The 15,727-nt window shown below is 34.2% G+C and overlaps 1 protein-coding gene across 1 annotated transcript; it reads right to left on the minus strand.

The window, feature by feature from the left end:
- Positions 1–3,371: 3,371 nt before the first annotated feature.
- Positions 3,372–15,465, minus strand: LOC126721220 (uncharacterized). Its single transcript, XM_050424270.1, has 4 exons — positions 15,444–15,465; positions 5,258–5,761; positions 4,702–5,215; positions 3,372–4,503 (listed from the first exon to the last, which is right to left on the minus strand). The coding sequence occupies exons 1-4, from the start codon at positions 15,463–15,465 to the stop codon at positions 3,372–3,374; spliced, it is 2,172 nt and encodes a 723-aa protein (XP_050280227.1).
- Positions 15,466–15,727: the final 262 nt, after the last annotated feature.

Here is a 15,727-nt window from a genome sequence, read left to right on the forward strand (position 1 = left end):
CACAAACTCCACCCAAAAATCATAGCAACTTTTAGGGAGGTTGTGACAAGTAATATAATACACAACACACTCTCTTAAGCAATGTGGGACAATTAACTTTATTTTTGTTGTTGTTGTTATTTTTTTAAGAAACAAACACACACACACACAAGGGAAAGAAAATGAGGTTCTAACACAAAAGTTTTCTACAAACTCCACTTAAAAGCCGTGGTATATTTTTTTTTATTTGTTTTTGTTTGACATTTTCTATTTGTTGTTATGGCTATTTTTGCTGTTATTTGAGCTAATTTTTATTGTTATTATTTAAATTTTTTAACTTTTTTTTGTTTAAGAGGTAAGGATTATCTTTGTAGGGTCAATATTATTTTTGTTGAATCCAAATTTTTGAGATTCTCGAGTTAGGGTGTTTAATATTACTTTTAGGGTAGTCAAGATGGCTTAGTTTAAAAAAAATTATGTGTATATATATATATATATATATATATATTTTTTTTTTTTTTTTGCGTGTCAGGGTGTTCAGTTGAACACCCTAAACTCAATGTGCAGTTGCCCCTACTCCTTGTTCTTATTTTTATTATTTCTAGATTTTTATGTAGTTTAGTTTATTTATGTTTTAGCGTTAGAAAATCATGTTCGTTGCTTGAATATGTTTTGAATGTTCTTCACTTGTTTGTATGATGTTCTTCACATGCTCGTGCATACAACCCAGCCAGATCCTAGGATGTTATGGATTCCAACCTAAGACATGTTTGTTATTTTATTTTTTCACTATGCACACACAATCACATGTAACTATTTGAATTCCAATCAAGATCACATGCAATTGATAGTGATGCCATGTTGTTTTTATGGATGATGTACCCACCACAATCTCTAATTTAAATTTTTGCATGTTAATAATTTAGTGGAATTATTGTGACATTTTGTTGTCTCCCTGTATTACTCATAAAAATAATCTTGGTCCCCAAATATAATCTTTAACCCCTTAAAGAATAAAAACCCAAATAAGAACAATAAAAATTAGTCCAAATAACAACAAAAATAACTCAAACAACAAATGAATAAATATTAAAAAAATCTATTCTAAAACAAAAAATGAAAACCCTTAATTATTCAAATTTTTAACTCATTCAACCCATTACATAAAAATAATCCTTAATTTCATTTTTTTCCCTAAAAATTGGTACCAAGGGAAATATTGTTGCCGTGAGTTCTCCTTAATGACACCAGTAGTTCTACTCTCCTCGACTTTGTAGTCACAGTAGATATCATCTCTCTCTCTCTCTCTTTCATACTTTCATCTCAATGTTCTTATTTCGCACTTTATCTCTCATCAGTCCCTTTTTTCTTTTTCTTTTTGTTAGTAGAAAAAAAATGGTAAAACTTAAATTATTTGCATTTTTTATGTCTATATATTCAAGTTTTTTGATTGGTGTCTCATGATTACAAGTCCAAATTAGTTGGGTTCTTATACGCACCAGAGCAACAATGAGGTTCAATTTACCTTGTTTGCAGTCCAAACAACAAAATATGAAAGTTTCTTCAATGAACTCATGGGGTTGCCCTCGTCATCTCCTTAACCCACCTCTTTCACAATATCTTGCACGCATTAGGCAACACCGTGCATGATTAGGTGTTTTGTTCAAGTGCCCACACTTCAGGGTTTTTTTTTTTTTTTTTCTTAAAGGTCATGTTAATGGATGCCCTTAGAGTAATGATTAATAATTTATTTTAGAAAAGTTTTAATACTACTTTTATGGGAAATGGAAAAAATTGTTAAAATATTAATTGCTTTTTTTTCTTTTCTCATAAAAATTTTCTTTAAATGAATTGTTAACCATTACCCTAAAAACATCCGTTAGCATTTTCTTTTTTCTAATACTAACGTAGCCCAACTTCAGAGTATGGTAACAAGGAGATGGGAATTCCAAGATTTGTTTGCCGATTCAATTATTGTGACATAAATTATGTCATCATGGATTATAAAGAAAAAAACCAATCGCATGTCAGCCCGTCATGCAGTGGCCATATCATATGCCAGATCATCTAACTTTCAACCATTGTTATTTCCCCCCTGATAGGCCACTTTCTCATTTTGTTTTTTGCACATATTCTATTGTTAGGATCTATCCCAAAATCACTTAATTGACCTATTTGGGTCTTGTATACACGAAACTTGTCAACCCACTTCTACGTGCTCATCACAATGTCCTTCACCGGTCTCTTCAGGCCATCAGAGTAGCCATTCTCTAGCCCTTGTTGCCGTGCTTAGGCCAAAGCGGCCTTCCTCGGCCATTGATGAAACCATTCTTAGGCCAATGCAGCCTTCTTCCGGCAGTATTCTAACATTGACAATTTGCATGTGTCTTCCTCCGGATCCGTTGTGCCCAATCCATTCACTTTCAAGGTCATTTTCTAGGCATCATTCAAAGACATTTTCAAGGGATCTCCTCAAGATTATTCCAAACTCAAGGCTCTATTGAGTTACCACCTTAAGTTTAAGGGGGAAAGTTGAGAAGAAAGAAAATATGTCAAACCCCCGCCAACTGAGGAAGACCAAACTCATAGCATGTATACCAACTCCATCAGCAAACAATCAGGAGAATCAAATATACAAGGAAAGTAATGACTATTTACTTAAAAGCAAATTGCATAATTTTAGAGATGTTGTCTGTAATATTTGTGTATATAAAAAAACTCATGTATCAAAAGAATACACAAATCTAAAGTCAAATATGTAGTCATCTAGAGCTTTACACCATGGACATAGGTCATTAGATCAAACCACATAATTTTTATTGTGTTCTTGTTTCTTTTCTCTTTCTCCTTTCCTTTGCTTCTGCTTAATTTTAACTACAGTATTTTTTCATTTTATTTTAATTTTAACATAATATCATAGCCAACTTTAGCATATATAGTTGCTTCGATCATTTGTCAAAAAAAGTAATGTGTTTTATTACCAATAATGTTCCTGATAATAAGTCTTTAAATGATGATCATTGTTTAATTTTCTCTTTAGTTAATCAAACCAGACTTAGTTTTCCTTCCACTTCAATTTTATCTATCCAAGCTTTTGAATTATTGCATACTAACAAGGATACCTCTATTTGTGGCAGGGATGAACACAGGATTTTAAGCCGGGAGGGGCCAGAGATAAGCAAAAAAAAAAATTTTCAAATACGTATCCATATAGTATTAATAAATTATCAACCAAGACAAATACCCAAAAATCATTATTTCTTAATATATTAAAATACAATCTACTAACAAAAACAAAAGATGCGAAACGCTATTGTTTCTTAATATATTAAGATACAATCTACTAACAAAAACAAAAGATGTGAAACACTATTGTTTCTTTATACAATCATCTATGAAAAGGGAACTCGACGCTCTTTCAAATCTTCAAAATCATCTACTATTGAATCCAAACTAAATGTCGAAACTATATCCTTTTCAATGTATAACATCAAAGAGTCATTCAAAAAGTCATCTTCCATTTTGTTTCGAAGTTCAGTTTTGACAAGTTTCATAGCTGAAAATGCTCGCTCTGTAGTAGCAGTAGAAACTGGAAGAGTAAGCACAAGTATCACCATTCTATAAACAAGTTTGTAGTGTTCTAAATTTCCAGTTCTCACTAACCATTGAGACAACTCAGATAAACTTTTCAATTTTTTGAACTCTGGATCTTGGACTACATTATGCTCAAAATGATAAAGCTCCTTCTCCAACACTTGTTTGTCATAATCTGTGAAATCTTGTGGATAGAAATTTTTTACCAACAAACAAAGATCACTAATTCTGAAAGATTTTAATGCCTCTCGAGGTTCTAAAGCTGAGCTAAGCCTAAGCAACTCCATTGCATCTTCATTAAACCGATAATTTAGTTCCTGTAGTTGAGAATCTATTGTAGTATAAAAAATATTTACTCGATAATGATGCTCATTTGTAACGTTATCTGGTTGATTACGAGCTCGACCTCGCCTCGCAACATAACGAGCATTCATATCCAAGACATCAATGCGATGCTTCTCACAAAATGATATCACAGTGGTGAGTAAGCCATCCCATCCATCATCTCTAAATTTTTGGATAAGTGCTTTAGTAGATGAAACTAAATGCATGGCATTTAAAATGTCTTGAGATTGGCTTTGCAAAGCTTGACAAAGTTTATCAGTAATCTCCATAGTTTCCTTCTCAAGATGCAAGATGAAAACAAATTCAAATGAAGTTAAACCTTCATAAACTGACTCTCCTTCTGCCCGATTTTCTCCATCAATTGCACCATCAATTATATTTTGTAAAACTTCAACAGTTGAACTAAACATCCTTAATAAGCTAGAAACTGATCTAAAATGTGAACTCCAACGTGTTTCTCCAGGTCGTTGTAAAGTGCTAATTTGATTAAGTCCACTTCCAGTCTCAAGCTCTTCAAGATCAATCAAACGTGCTATTTCATTAGCATTGGCAACTTTCAATTGCTCATTGCGCTTGCATGAAGCACTAACAATTTTGATCAGAAAAAGCAATGTAAGAAAAAAATGACTAATGGGAACAACTTGTTTTGATAATTTTACTAATGCCAATTGTAAGTGATGTGCAAAACAATGGATATAGTAAGCATATGGGCAATCATTCAAAATCAAAGCTTGTAATCCATTCCACATACCTCGCATGTTGCTTGCTCCATCATATCCTTGCCCTCGAATATTTTGTATATCTAAGCAATATTGAGATAACAAAGAATATATCCCCTTCTTTAGAGTCAAAGCTGCAGTGTCAACAACAAGAATAAGCCCAAAAAAGCGTTCTTTCACAAAGCCTTCTGCATCAACATATCTAAACACCACAGCCATTTGCTCTTTCATGGACTCATCACGAGCTTCATCAACCATTATGCAAAACTTTGCATCACCAATTTCTTCCCAAATGGCCTTCTTCACTTTGGCTAAGAAAACATGTAGAATTTCCTTTTGAATCCTAGGTGATGTGTAGGTTGCATTTTTTGGAGCTTTTTCTATTATTTCAGCAACCTTCTCATTCCAAAAAGTCACAATACCCAATGATTCATGAAAGTTCCCACGATTTAATGAACTAAAACTTTCATCTTGACCTCTAAAAGCTATAGCTTGAAAGGCAAGATATCGCACAATAAAAATTGCGGCCTTCAATTGCAACCGATTATTTGCAATTTGTTCAGTAGTGAAAAGATCAACTACTCATTGCAAATGCTGCGATTGGTTCATCAAATCCTTACACATTTGCTCAGCAACTCTATGAGCTGAGTTAGGATCTTTTCCTATATGAACTTGAAAAGAACAATCTTTGCCCTCCACCTTTTTCCAATTTCTAAATCCACCAACAATAAATGTATTTTGTCCCACAACCACATTTGGATTATGAAAGACAAAGCAGGGTAGACAATAAGCTGCATCTGTTGTAGGAGAATATTCAAGCCATTTTGAATTATTTCTATACCAAGAAGCTTGAAAACTACGATTCTGCTTTCCACTTTTTTTGAATGTCTCTAGAGGAGGTTGGTGCGGACCTTTTTTAATGTAAGCCCGTCGAATTTCATCACGTTGATTAACATGATATTCCCATATTTGTTTGCGTGTTCCAGGATCATAATCCAAAGAATCAAGGTCAATTCTTTGAAATTGTGTTTGAGAGATTGGAACATCCGCATTTTCCGGAATTGGAACATCCGCATTTTCCGGAATTGGAATAGCAACATTAGTTATTGGCAATTCCACGTTGACTTCAGAAGAATTTGAAGTTGAACATTTTCTTTTGAAAAAATCAAGCATTGTAGTTGATTTTTTCATGATCTACAAATAAAATAAAAATTATATAAGAATTACCATTATTTTTTTTAAATTTGTGTGATAATTTCTTATATTATATGATTTATTTTTTTTCTTTTTGTCTTTTGTCTGCCTTTAATATCTTTGTGTTTAAACTGCCTTAATTTATGTCTCTGTGTTGTCTCTTCCTTTATTTATATCTTTTATGCTTTTTGTATCTTTGTATTGTCTCTTGTCTTCATCTTCCTAATTCTGACCCACTAACCCAAATATCCAATGAATCCCACTATAGACAGTCAAGCACTACTAACAAAAACTTTTCTTAACTTTACCTTTTGTTTTTTTTTTTTTTTTTTTTTTTTGTTTTCTCCCCTGTCGCTTGTCTTTGCCCAACAGCAACTCCACACCACTTTTCCCTATTCCCTATTATTATGTCCAACTAATGTCCAACACTCCAACTACCGGTCAACAAAGCATCTGACTCTATCTATCATTCTATTTCTTTTATCTATATAATGCAAGGCAGCAAGAGCCACAAACACAGTCACAAAGCCAAAAACCCAAAACAAAAAAAAACAAAAACAAAAAAACACAAACAGTTCAGTTCAGCCGCAGCACAAGCACCAAATCACCAAATCAGTTATCAGTAAAAACTAAAAACACAAACAAGAAACACTCAAACACCACATGCACAGTTTCTTTGATTCTCAGAATCTCAGATCACAGATTCACAAGGTTTTTAAATTTGAAGGAAAAGATAAGAGTTAAAGAGTAAATACCTGTGATTCTGTGAAGGCTCGAAGCTGGGCTGGGCAGATCGGGAAACGGCAACCGGCGGCAGCAGCGGCAAGTGGATCTCGTCTCGCATGGCGGCGTGGGTCTCGCTCTCGCCGGCGTGGGTCTCGCTCGAAGCTGGGTTCACACTCAGGGACTCTCTCGCTCTCGTCTCGCTCTCTGTCTCTCTCCGTCACGGCGTCACGGCGTCACGGCGACACCGCTGGCGCTGCCTCTCTGTCTCTCTCCGTCTCGCACTCTCGCTCGTAGCTCTCGCCTCTCGGTCTCTCACTTTCCTTTCTTTTTTTCTTTTTTTCTTTTTTTTCCTTTGGTTTTTGCTTTCTCCGTTTGGTTTTGGACTGCTGAGGGCTGAGATTTTTTCTTTTTTTTCTTTTTTTTTCTTTTTTTTTTTTTGTTGTGGATTGACATGGGTTATGGCCTTATGGGCTCTGCTCTGCTCTGAGCTGGCCGGATGATGGGCTAGGGGAAGGGGGGCCGGAGCAAAAATTTCAGGGGGGCCCAAGCCCCTATTTTTTTATTTTGGAAAAATTTTACTTGCTAAAAAAAATTTTTTTTGGGCCCAGGGGGGGCTCGGGCCCCCTTTGCCTTGTACCTGGGTCCGTCCCTGATTTGTGGGGCTCATTATTTTGTAACCATTGTTGATGATTACATATGATGTATATGGGTTTGTCTAATAAAATATATAAATCAGATACTCGTTCACTTTTACAATCATTTGTACAACTTATTGAAACTCAATTCTCTACCACTAAGAAAATCATTTGAACTGATGATAGACTTGAATTTGACATTCCCTCCTATTATTCGACTATAGGCATAGTCTATCAAATCAAACCTGTTGTGTCTCCACTCCTTAGTAGAATCAATATATATATATATATATATATATATATAAATATGCAGAGACCTCATGTGGGAGTGTATGAGCTCCTGTCATGTGGTGCTCTAATATTGCATTTAGCATTTTTAACATCTTCTTATTAAGTTGTTTTTACTGTTACCCAAAAAATCATGTTAACTTCTTTTTACTATTACCTAAAAGATGGGTTGTTATTAAAAATTAAACCAAACCTTATAAAAAGCCCAAAACCACTTATTCCTTACATATTATGACCTAAACAAGATCTTTTCCCATGTGTAGATGAAAGTCCAGACCCTAACCCACTTGAAAATTATCTTTCTCCTCCCTCATGCATAGATGAAACTTGAAAGCCAAGACCCTGACTCACTTAGAAGCTCTCTTCCTCTGTACAAGCTTCCCTTCAACTACATACACTCTTCAACTTCTTTACAAACAACGGTTTGTAGTTCGGATTCACTGATATTATCTAACCAAACCAACTTTTCTAATCATTTTTCAAGTCTTAATTCAACCATTATGTGTAAACAAATGGAGATGTATGGTCAAGAAAGATATACAATTACTTCAAAAAATAATAATAAAAAGGAAATGTACAATTTAACCTCAACAGTCTCACCTCTCTCTCTCTCTCTCTCTCTCTCTCTCTCTCTCTCTCTCTCTCTCTCTCTCTCACATATTTTGAGTGCTATATTAGGATTCCCCAAATTGAAAATAGTATTCAATCTTACAAATGAGTTACACATTGGAAGGATTGTCCACTAAGATAATGAGTGTTTCTCTTGCTGTGTCACAGGAGTAATTCTTAAGTAATCCCAAAGAACGGTGAATAGTGCTATCTTATCTCACATTTATGGTAAGGTCCACTCATTAAATTTATAGTGAGGTTCATCATGAATGTGAGAGGAGGGAGCTCCATTTTACTATACTCCGAGAGTACCTAAAAATTTTTCGTGTTAAAGAAAAAGTCAAATGCTATGTGATATGGCATAGTCACCAATAGTCATATTGCATTCAATTATATTCGTATTAAATTTTAAGTCGTCTATGATGCTATGATAATAGGTTTGAAAACCAATTTGTTAACGACTTTTAATATGCTCCTACAACCGATTTAGAAATTCACAAGTTGGATCAAACTATTTGTGTGCCTTCGAATTGCAGGTTTTTTTTTTTTTTTAAACACAAATGCATGAAAGTGGTAGACTGGTAGGTCCATCATAAGCATAAAAATGTTCATAAGTTCAAATATTGACAAACAATTGAGATACTACGGTAATAGATTCTGTGGGGGACTATGGCCCAAAATAACGAGTTGGGCCTTGAGCCCGTCTGAGGACGCCAGCCCATCTGAGGAGACAAAGTGGCTTAACCGATCTGTATTAAGCCTATCACGGGAAACAAAGAAAAAAGGTCCGAGGGGGAATTCCTCCTTGGACACTGAAAATCCGGAGCAGAGGTACGTCCAAGCCACTGAAGTCTATCCCCTAAATACGTGAAAAAGAAGGAAACACAAAATATCTCAGCAAAAACTGCCACCACCACATTGAATGCACTACAGCTACTTTCCTGGCCGCATTAATGTGGAGAAGACCCCTGAATAGTGTTACCTTGGCTACCACAACTCACAAAAGATTGAAAGATGTGTCTGATGGGATGGGTGCTCAAGTGGAGGCTTGGATGATCAACAAGTGTAAAACCCAGATGATAAGGAAGAGCCTATATAATGTATAGAAACCCCCATAAGGAAAGTAGGTAGAAAAAGTAAGGCAGAATACTGTGGCATGCAAAGAAACCCTAATGTACTGGTCTGTATACATAAATTAAATTTTGAATCTCCTCGGACTATGAGATTTTTCAACGTAATGGCTTTTGTTCTTGTCCATGTGTACATTTATCCCATACAAGCTTCTATCTAACTTATCTAAACTTAGTTCTTTAACCCATACTCTACAAAATTCATTGTGTTAGGCTTTTTGGATCAAGACTTCACACAATTGGGGTTTGGGCTCCAAAAACTGTGTCCCTATAGATTCTAATAGCATTTGTCTTTTCTGAAAATCTAAATAATTTATAGGATTCTAGCCACAAATATTTGGCATAAAATCGATGTTGCAAAAATAATTTTGGTATCTCACGGTAGAAACTAGAGAGGACTAGGAAAACTTTTAGTTAGATGCACACCAAATTTTTTTTTTTTTTTTAAGTCTTCCTATAGTATTTATTGTTTCAATTTGAGACCAATATAATTTAATTATACTTTTTATGGAAAGCTTGAGATTAACATACTTTTAGGCAAAGTTTTCTTGTGCATCGCACGGGTTTCCGACTAGTTGTGCTTAATTATATGGACAAAGTTTCTCCTCAAGTATATTTGGAGAGAAACTTTTCATACTCCTTTTATATCTTTTTATTAAAAGTAAATTTTAACAAATCTACCGTTAAATTGCATTTTCTTATTATATCCTTCATGCTTGCAAAATTCAAGAAGGAGCAAAAGAGAATGAAAAGTTTTGAGTCTTCCTTTGGGATCTTTTAAGGGAATTAGTGGGATATAACAAACATTTTGCCAGCTTACAATGGCTTGAGGTCCCTAGCTTAGAGAAATTAGTAGGCCAATCTGTGAAGGGACAATGGGAGATGAGATGCTCCGGTAATTTTTTTGGGTGATTGCACAGTACACAATTTAAATCAAATGACAGTTTCTTGCCTTGTAAAAATGAGATGGGTAGCTTTTTTTATTTTTTATAAATACAATAAGGTTTGAACTTGTGGTGTCTCAATTTGCTCCATGATAATTATTCTCTTTTTATTTATTTATGCGATGATAATTATTCTTTATTATATAACAAAAACACCAATTAATATTCAACAACAAAGGATTTTAGCAACTAAACTAACGGGAACCACTAGATTGATTGAATTCAAAATTCTTTAGATTTGTATTATACTTTGTTGTACCAAAAAAAAAAACCTTAATAATAATATCATGCCCGTACAACAACTTACACATACTGTGGATGATTTTTCTTTCTAAACTTCTAAAAATAACTGCTACCTTTATCAAAGGTAATAAATATTGTTTAAATAATACTCCAGTGGAGGTTGTTGATGTCCCAAGTGACAACAAAGTCAAACATTGGATGACAATGCTGTGCTTAATTAACAAACTTTATTTATTTATTTTTTTTTTTTTTTTTGGAGAAAAAACATCCTTTAATTATGTACTGGCAAATTTCTTTTATATATATCGTGTTTGTTTTTTATTCTGCTTTTTTTTAACTGATGTGTGCAAATAATCCTCATAAATTTAGGTTTTTATATCCTAATAAATATAGGTTTTTATTAACGGGCATACACTTTTTAAAGAGAAATCTAATAAATAAAAGATTTTGTTAACGCATATTTTAAGGGCATTTATTTAAAAAATATTTTTAGAAACTTTTTATTAAAAAAAAAAAGTAATTAATTATTTTTGAAATTTTTTTTATATTTTCCATAAAAGTGATATTAAAACCTTCCTAAAATAGTTTTTTGACAAACATTTTAAGGGCACCTGTTAATCGGACCCATAAACAAATACTCATTTAATTCAAAGTGACTTGACTCTCTAAAAAAACTCACTCAACTTCTTTTTTTTTTAGAAATAATTACAATATGCTGCTAACCCCGCAATTCGAACATTTTCCCTCCTAAATCCACAAGCACTTTGTACATGAGAAGGTGTCAATTTAGTTACAAAGTCTTTGGCAAAAAACTCACTCAACTGCAATAAAGAAACTCAATCTTTACCGATGCAATTCTTAACAGACCCATAATATATAAAGAGAAACCTAAGATAACATTCATTTTACAAAGCAAAATGTGTTTGTATATCTTTGCTGAAATGTTAAATATGTTGCACACAACTTTTTTACACAGTTTTACACTCTTAAATGTAATTGAAATCGTGATTTTTGAAACAATTTCGGTTACTCCAAACCCCAATACATTAGGTTAATGGTTTTTGACTTTGAATATTTACAATCTTCTTGTTTCGACCATTTAAACCGAAAGCATCTTGAAAATGGACTGTAGCTCACGAGTAGATTTGCCCAATTTGTAAAGCAATTACTAACTATTTTTTTAGATTATCATACCTCATCAGCATCGCAGGCATGATGCGTCTATAATCATTTTTCCATTCATCCTAAGACAGTTCCCAATTTCCCATTATAAAAGTGAATTGAATTAAAATATTTTAATGGATCTGGTTATCGTGTACTCTTAAAATATTTGTTAATAAATAATTTTTAAAAAGTTTTAATATTACTTTCATAAAAAATATAAAAAATTATCAAAAAATTAATTATTTGTTTCTTTACCCTTAAAAATTTTTAAAATATTTTCTAATCCTATACCCTTTAAATATCTTAACTTTTCCCTACTTTAATTTTAAGATTCCCAATTACACGATTACAGCAAAAAGTTGAAAGTGGTATGCGGCCCAATTTAATGGCTCGAGCCATGACATATATTTATGTCTGAGCGTGGACTCCTGGGAGGCTTTAGTCTTATCTGGAACAGTGTTACATTGTCTTTCGAGGAAAGAAAGATTGTTTTTTCAGTTGTGTAGACAACAAACCAATTAATTATCAAATTAGTATGTATACTATGTAGACACCAAACAGTGGCGAAGTTAGGAATTTATTTCTAGGGGGTCATATATAAATTTGTGTGTGTGTGTGAAATGTAAAATAATAATATACAATACTTTATTACTCAATTTTTTCCCTTTTATTTGTTGAGATAATTGTTAAAATACTTATGTGTTCATTTTAAAATGATGAATGTTTAATTATTGTAATTTGATGACATATATATTTATGGATTATATTTTATTTAAATAAAAATTAAGTTTATTTTTAGACTTTCTTAAATATATATATGTATATTAACAGGTATGAGGAGCCAAAATGATAAGGTTATTTAAAAATTTACAAAATTTTTAGGATATTTTCAAAAAAAAAAAAATATTCAAAAATTTTGGGGGAGCCCAGGCCCCCTTGGTCATCAAGTGGCTCCGCCACTGACACCAAACCAGATAATTAGCAAATTAAGTGGGTTCTTTGGTTATTTAGAGCTTGTTTGGATGTAGTGTGTTTTGAGTGATATTACTCAGTTTTCTGTTTTCATCATCCAAATTATGTGGGTCTCACAGAAGAGCACTTGTTTGGATGAGTTTTGGATTATTGTTTCCATCACTCAATTCTCTGATTTTTTATTGATGAGTTATAGAAACTGAAAACACATTTTAGGTGTTTTCAGTTTCCATAACTCTATTTTCAATGATATTTCTGTAATTAAACATACATTGAGGGACCCACTAGTCAAGTCAGCCACAACTTTTGACTCTTTTTTTTTTCCTCATCAGGTTCGGTGAGGTTTTTTTTTTTTTTTTTTTTCTCTCTTACTAGATTCGGTGAGTTTGGGTATTGGGGGTTGAAGGAAATAAATAAATAAATAAAACCTGCATCAAGTGATAGGTATGGGGCCCACAAACAGTTGAAAAATATTGAGTGATGACAAGTGAGTGATGGTGCCAAACGGGTGGGGTGTAGGGAGTTTGAGTATTTTAAGGGATGAGTGACAAGTGACGAGTGATGAGTGACGAAAATTGAGTGATGAGTGACCATTTTTTTTAACCAAACAAGCCCTTAGTTTGTGGAGTTTAGTTTGCGAGGACCATGTTGCAAGGGGAGGAGGATGGTGCAAGTTTAGGGCTCGAATATTCTCTCTCTCTCTCTCTCTCTTCAATATAGGAATTTTATTCCATCTAGTTTTGATTTGGGGAAGGCTTGTTAGAAATAGGTTTGGTTATAGTCCTCCACTATTGAAACTAGTCATGTGTGTTTTTTATGTGTAAATACTAATTTGTGATATTTTTTTAATATTAAAAACATTGTTGCCGAGAGACAAAAGTTTTGTAATTCAACTAGTTAACAATATTTCCAATAAAGACATCTCAAATTCAAATCTTTCATCTTACAACTATTGAATTATCAAAAAGAAAAAATGTTAACATGTTCCTATTATATCCGCTTCATGAAAATTGTTTTTTATTACGGAACAAAGACACCAATTCATGATATGTTAGATTTCATAATTCATTAGATATGTATTAAAATGCAAATACTCTTAGATGAAAAGAAAGATGGTCACCAAAAAACAAAAAAAAAAGGTACCCATCAAAGGTAATAAATATTGTACGGCACCAACCTTTCTCGAACTATGATGGCCGGTGGGAGTTGTTTTTCCAAACAAATGACATCAAGTGCTCAACCCCCTTTAATTATTTACGCATATACTCAGCAAATTTGTGTCAAAAATCATAATAAAATGTATAAAAGAATATATTTAGAGAAACGTAAGATAATGTTTTTGAAAAAAAAAATAATTTGATAATAGTAAGGAGAGGGAATTGAAATATGAATATCTTCTTTAAAAATACTAAGAGATACTAGTTAAATTATATAAAGTTCTTATCAAAATGTTGTCTATGACACTTTTTTCCCAACTATGTACTGTCAAAATACTCATTACAAAAAATAAATAGGTGAATCCCAAACGCATGGACAAAGTCCATCAATATTTTATTAGATATCAAATATTCGAGTTGTGGTTTGGAGAGCATAAAAGAGCATTTTGACAACTAGTGCATTGATAATAAACTTGGAATGCTTGCAAGCCCGTGAGAGGTATAGCACAAGTTTAAGTTACACGGAGAATCACATTGACTTATTGAATAAAAGTATTTTTCTAACCTATCTAGTTATGTGATTATCAAAAAAATCAAGTTATGTAAAATCCTACAAATGGGTTTGTACAAGTTGCTCGAACCCATAAGCCCATGAAAAACAGGTTGTGTCGACTACTCTGTTCAGCCAACCTCTGGCGGTGCCTCCAAGTAGCAACGACGCTGGCCTGAACAGAGTTGATGATGCCGAAAATATCACCAATAGGTCACACAGCACTCACGACTCGAAGCGAACCTGCACAACAAAAATGATCGAAAGAAAACCTTAGAGAGCACCGGTGTGGTGCCGGCCAAATACTCTTCAAAGGTCAAGTTAGAACTATTCTCACAACTCTAGAGTGTTAGAGAGGGTAAATTATGCGTACCTTAATTTGCGAGGGTATTAGGGCTTTTATAGTAGTAGAGAGTCGGTTTTTCCTTCTTGGTGTCCAAGTCTTTTCCATATGGGACTCTACTTCAAGTCTTTCTGAGCATGGTGAGCAAGGTTTTCCTTATAGAGGAGATCTATTTTCAGTGTGCGTGTCTTCTAGAATCACCCTTGTGCTCGGATTTCCATATTGGAATTCTAGGGCGTTTCTAGGCAATGAGCGATAGAGATCTTAGATCATGGGCCCTTACTGTTCCCTTCGGCGATAGGCCTTCGAAGAGTGTTGGATCATCTTTACACTGGCCCAATAGTTCCTATCCGTCAGGCCCATTACCATAGGCCTGTCAGGCTCATATTTTATCCTCTTTAGTTGCCCCCTTCACCCCAAGGATCTGTCAGCTTTCAGGACAAAGGAACCATGGGGTGACGATCCTAAGGTAAAGGGTGTGACGGATATTTTCTATGACGGAATGAGGCCAATAAAACAAAAAGGAGGTTTAACGGTTATGGTGACAATGGGTTGACGGATTCATGCAAGCTAGGATGACGATGCAAACAAGGAGTCCGTCGACCATACCAACTACAGACAGGCTGTACGAAAGTCATTAATGATGGTGACATGTGTCATAATTTGATTGGGTTTTATCTCAGATCGAAGCGACGCTTCGACTTCCGTGCGTCTCCCTTATAAATAAGGGGAGTTATCCCTCACATTCTTCCAGTTTCAGCAAAAATTAACCTGTCAGAGCTCACCTGTCACACCTGTCAGAGCATACCCGTCACATTTTGTCAGGGGCTGAACCGTCCAGTTGCTTCAACCATCAGTGCTATACTTCCTCATTTCGTTTATAAAATTGGTAAGTGCTCTTCTCAAAGTCAATCTTGTTTTAATTTTCCTTACCATCCACACCCGTTATGGACACATAAACCCCGTCAGAGTCTTAGGCTCTTGTCCTTTTATGTAGGAAATGTCTAGTGCGTCCAGTAATCAGTCGGTTGTTCGTGACGGGCTGGATTACGAGGAAGTATATCCGTCCGGTCATAGAGAACAAGATAGTCCTGGTGATGATAGGAGTCCGTCCACCTCCTCCTCGTCCTCAACA

The sequence above is a fragment of the Quercus robur genome, chromosome 4, assembly GCF_932294415.1.
Source record: "Quercus robur chromosome 4, dhQueRobu3.1, whole genome shotgun sequence".
Lineage (NCBI taxonomy): Eukaryota > Viridiplantae > Streptophyta > Magnoliopsida > Fagales > Fagaceae > Quercus > Quercus robur.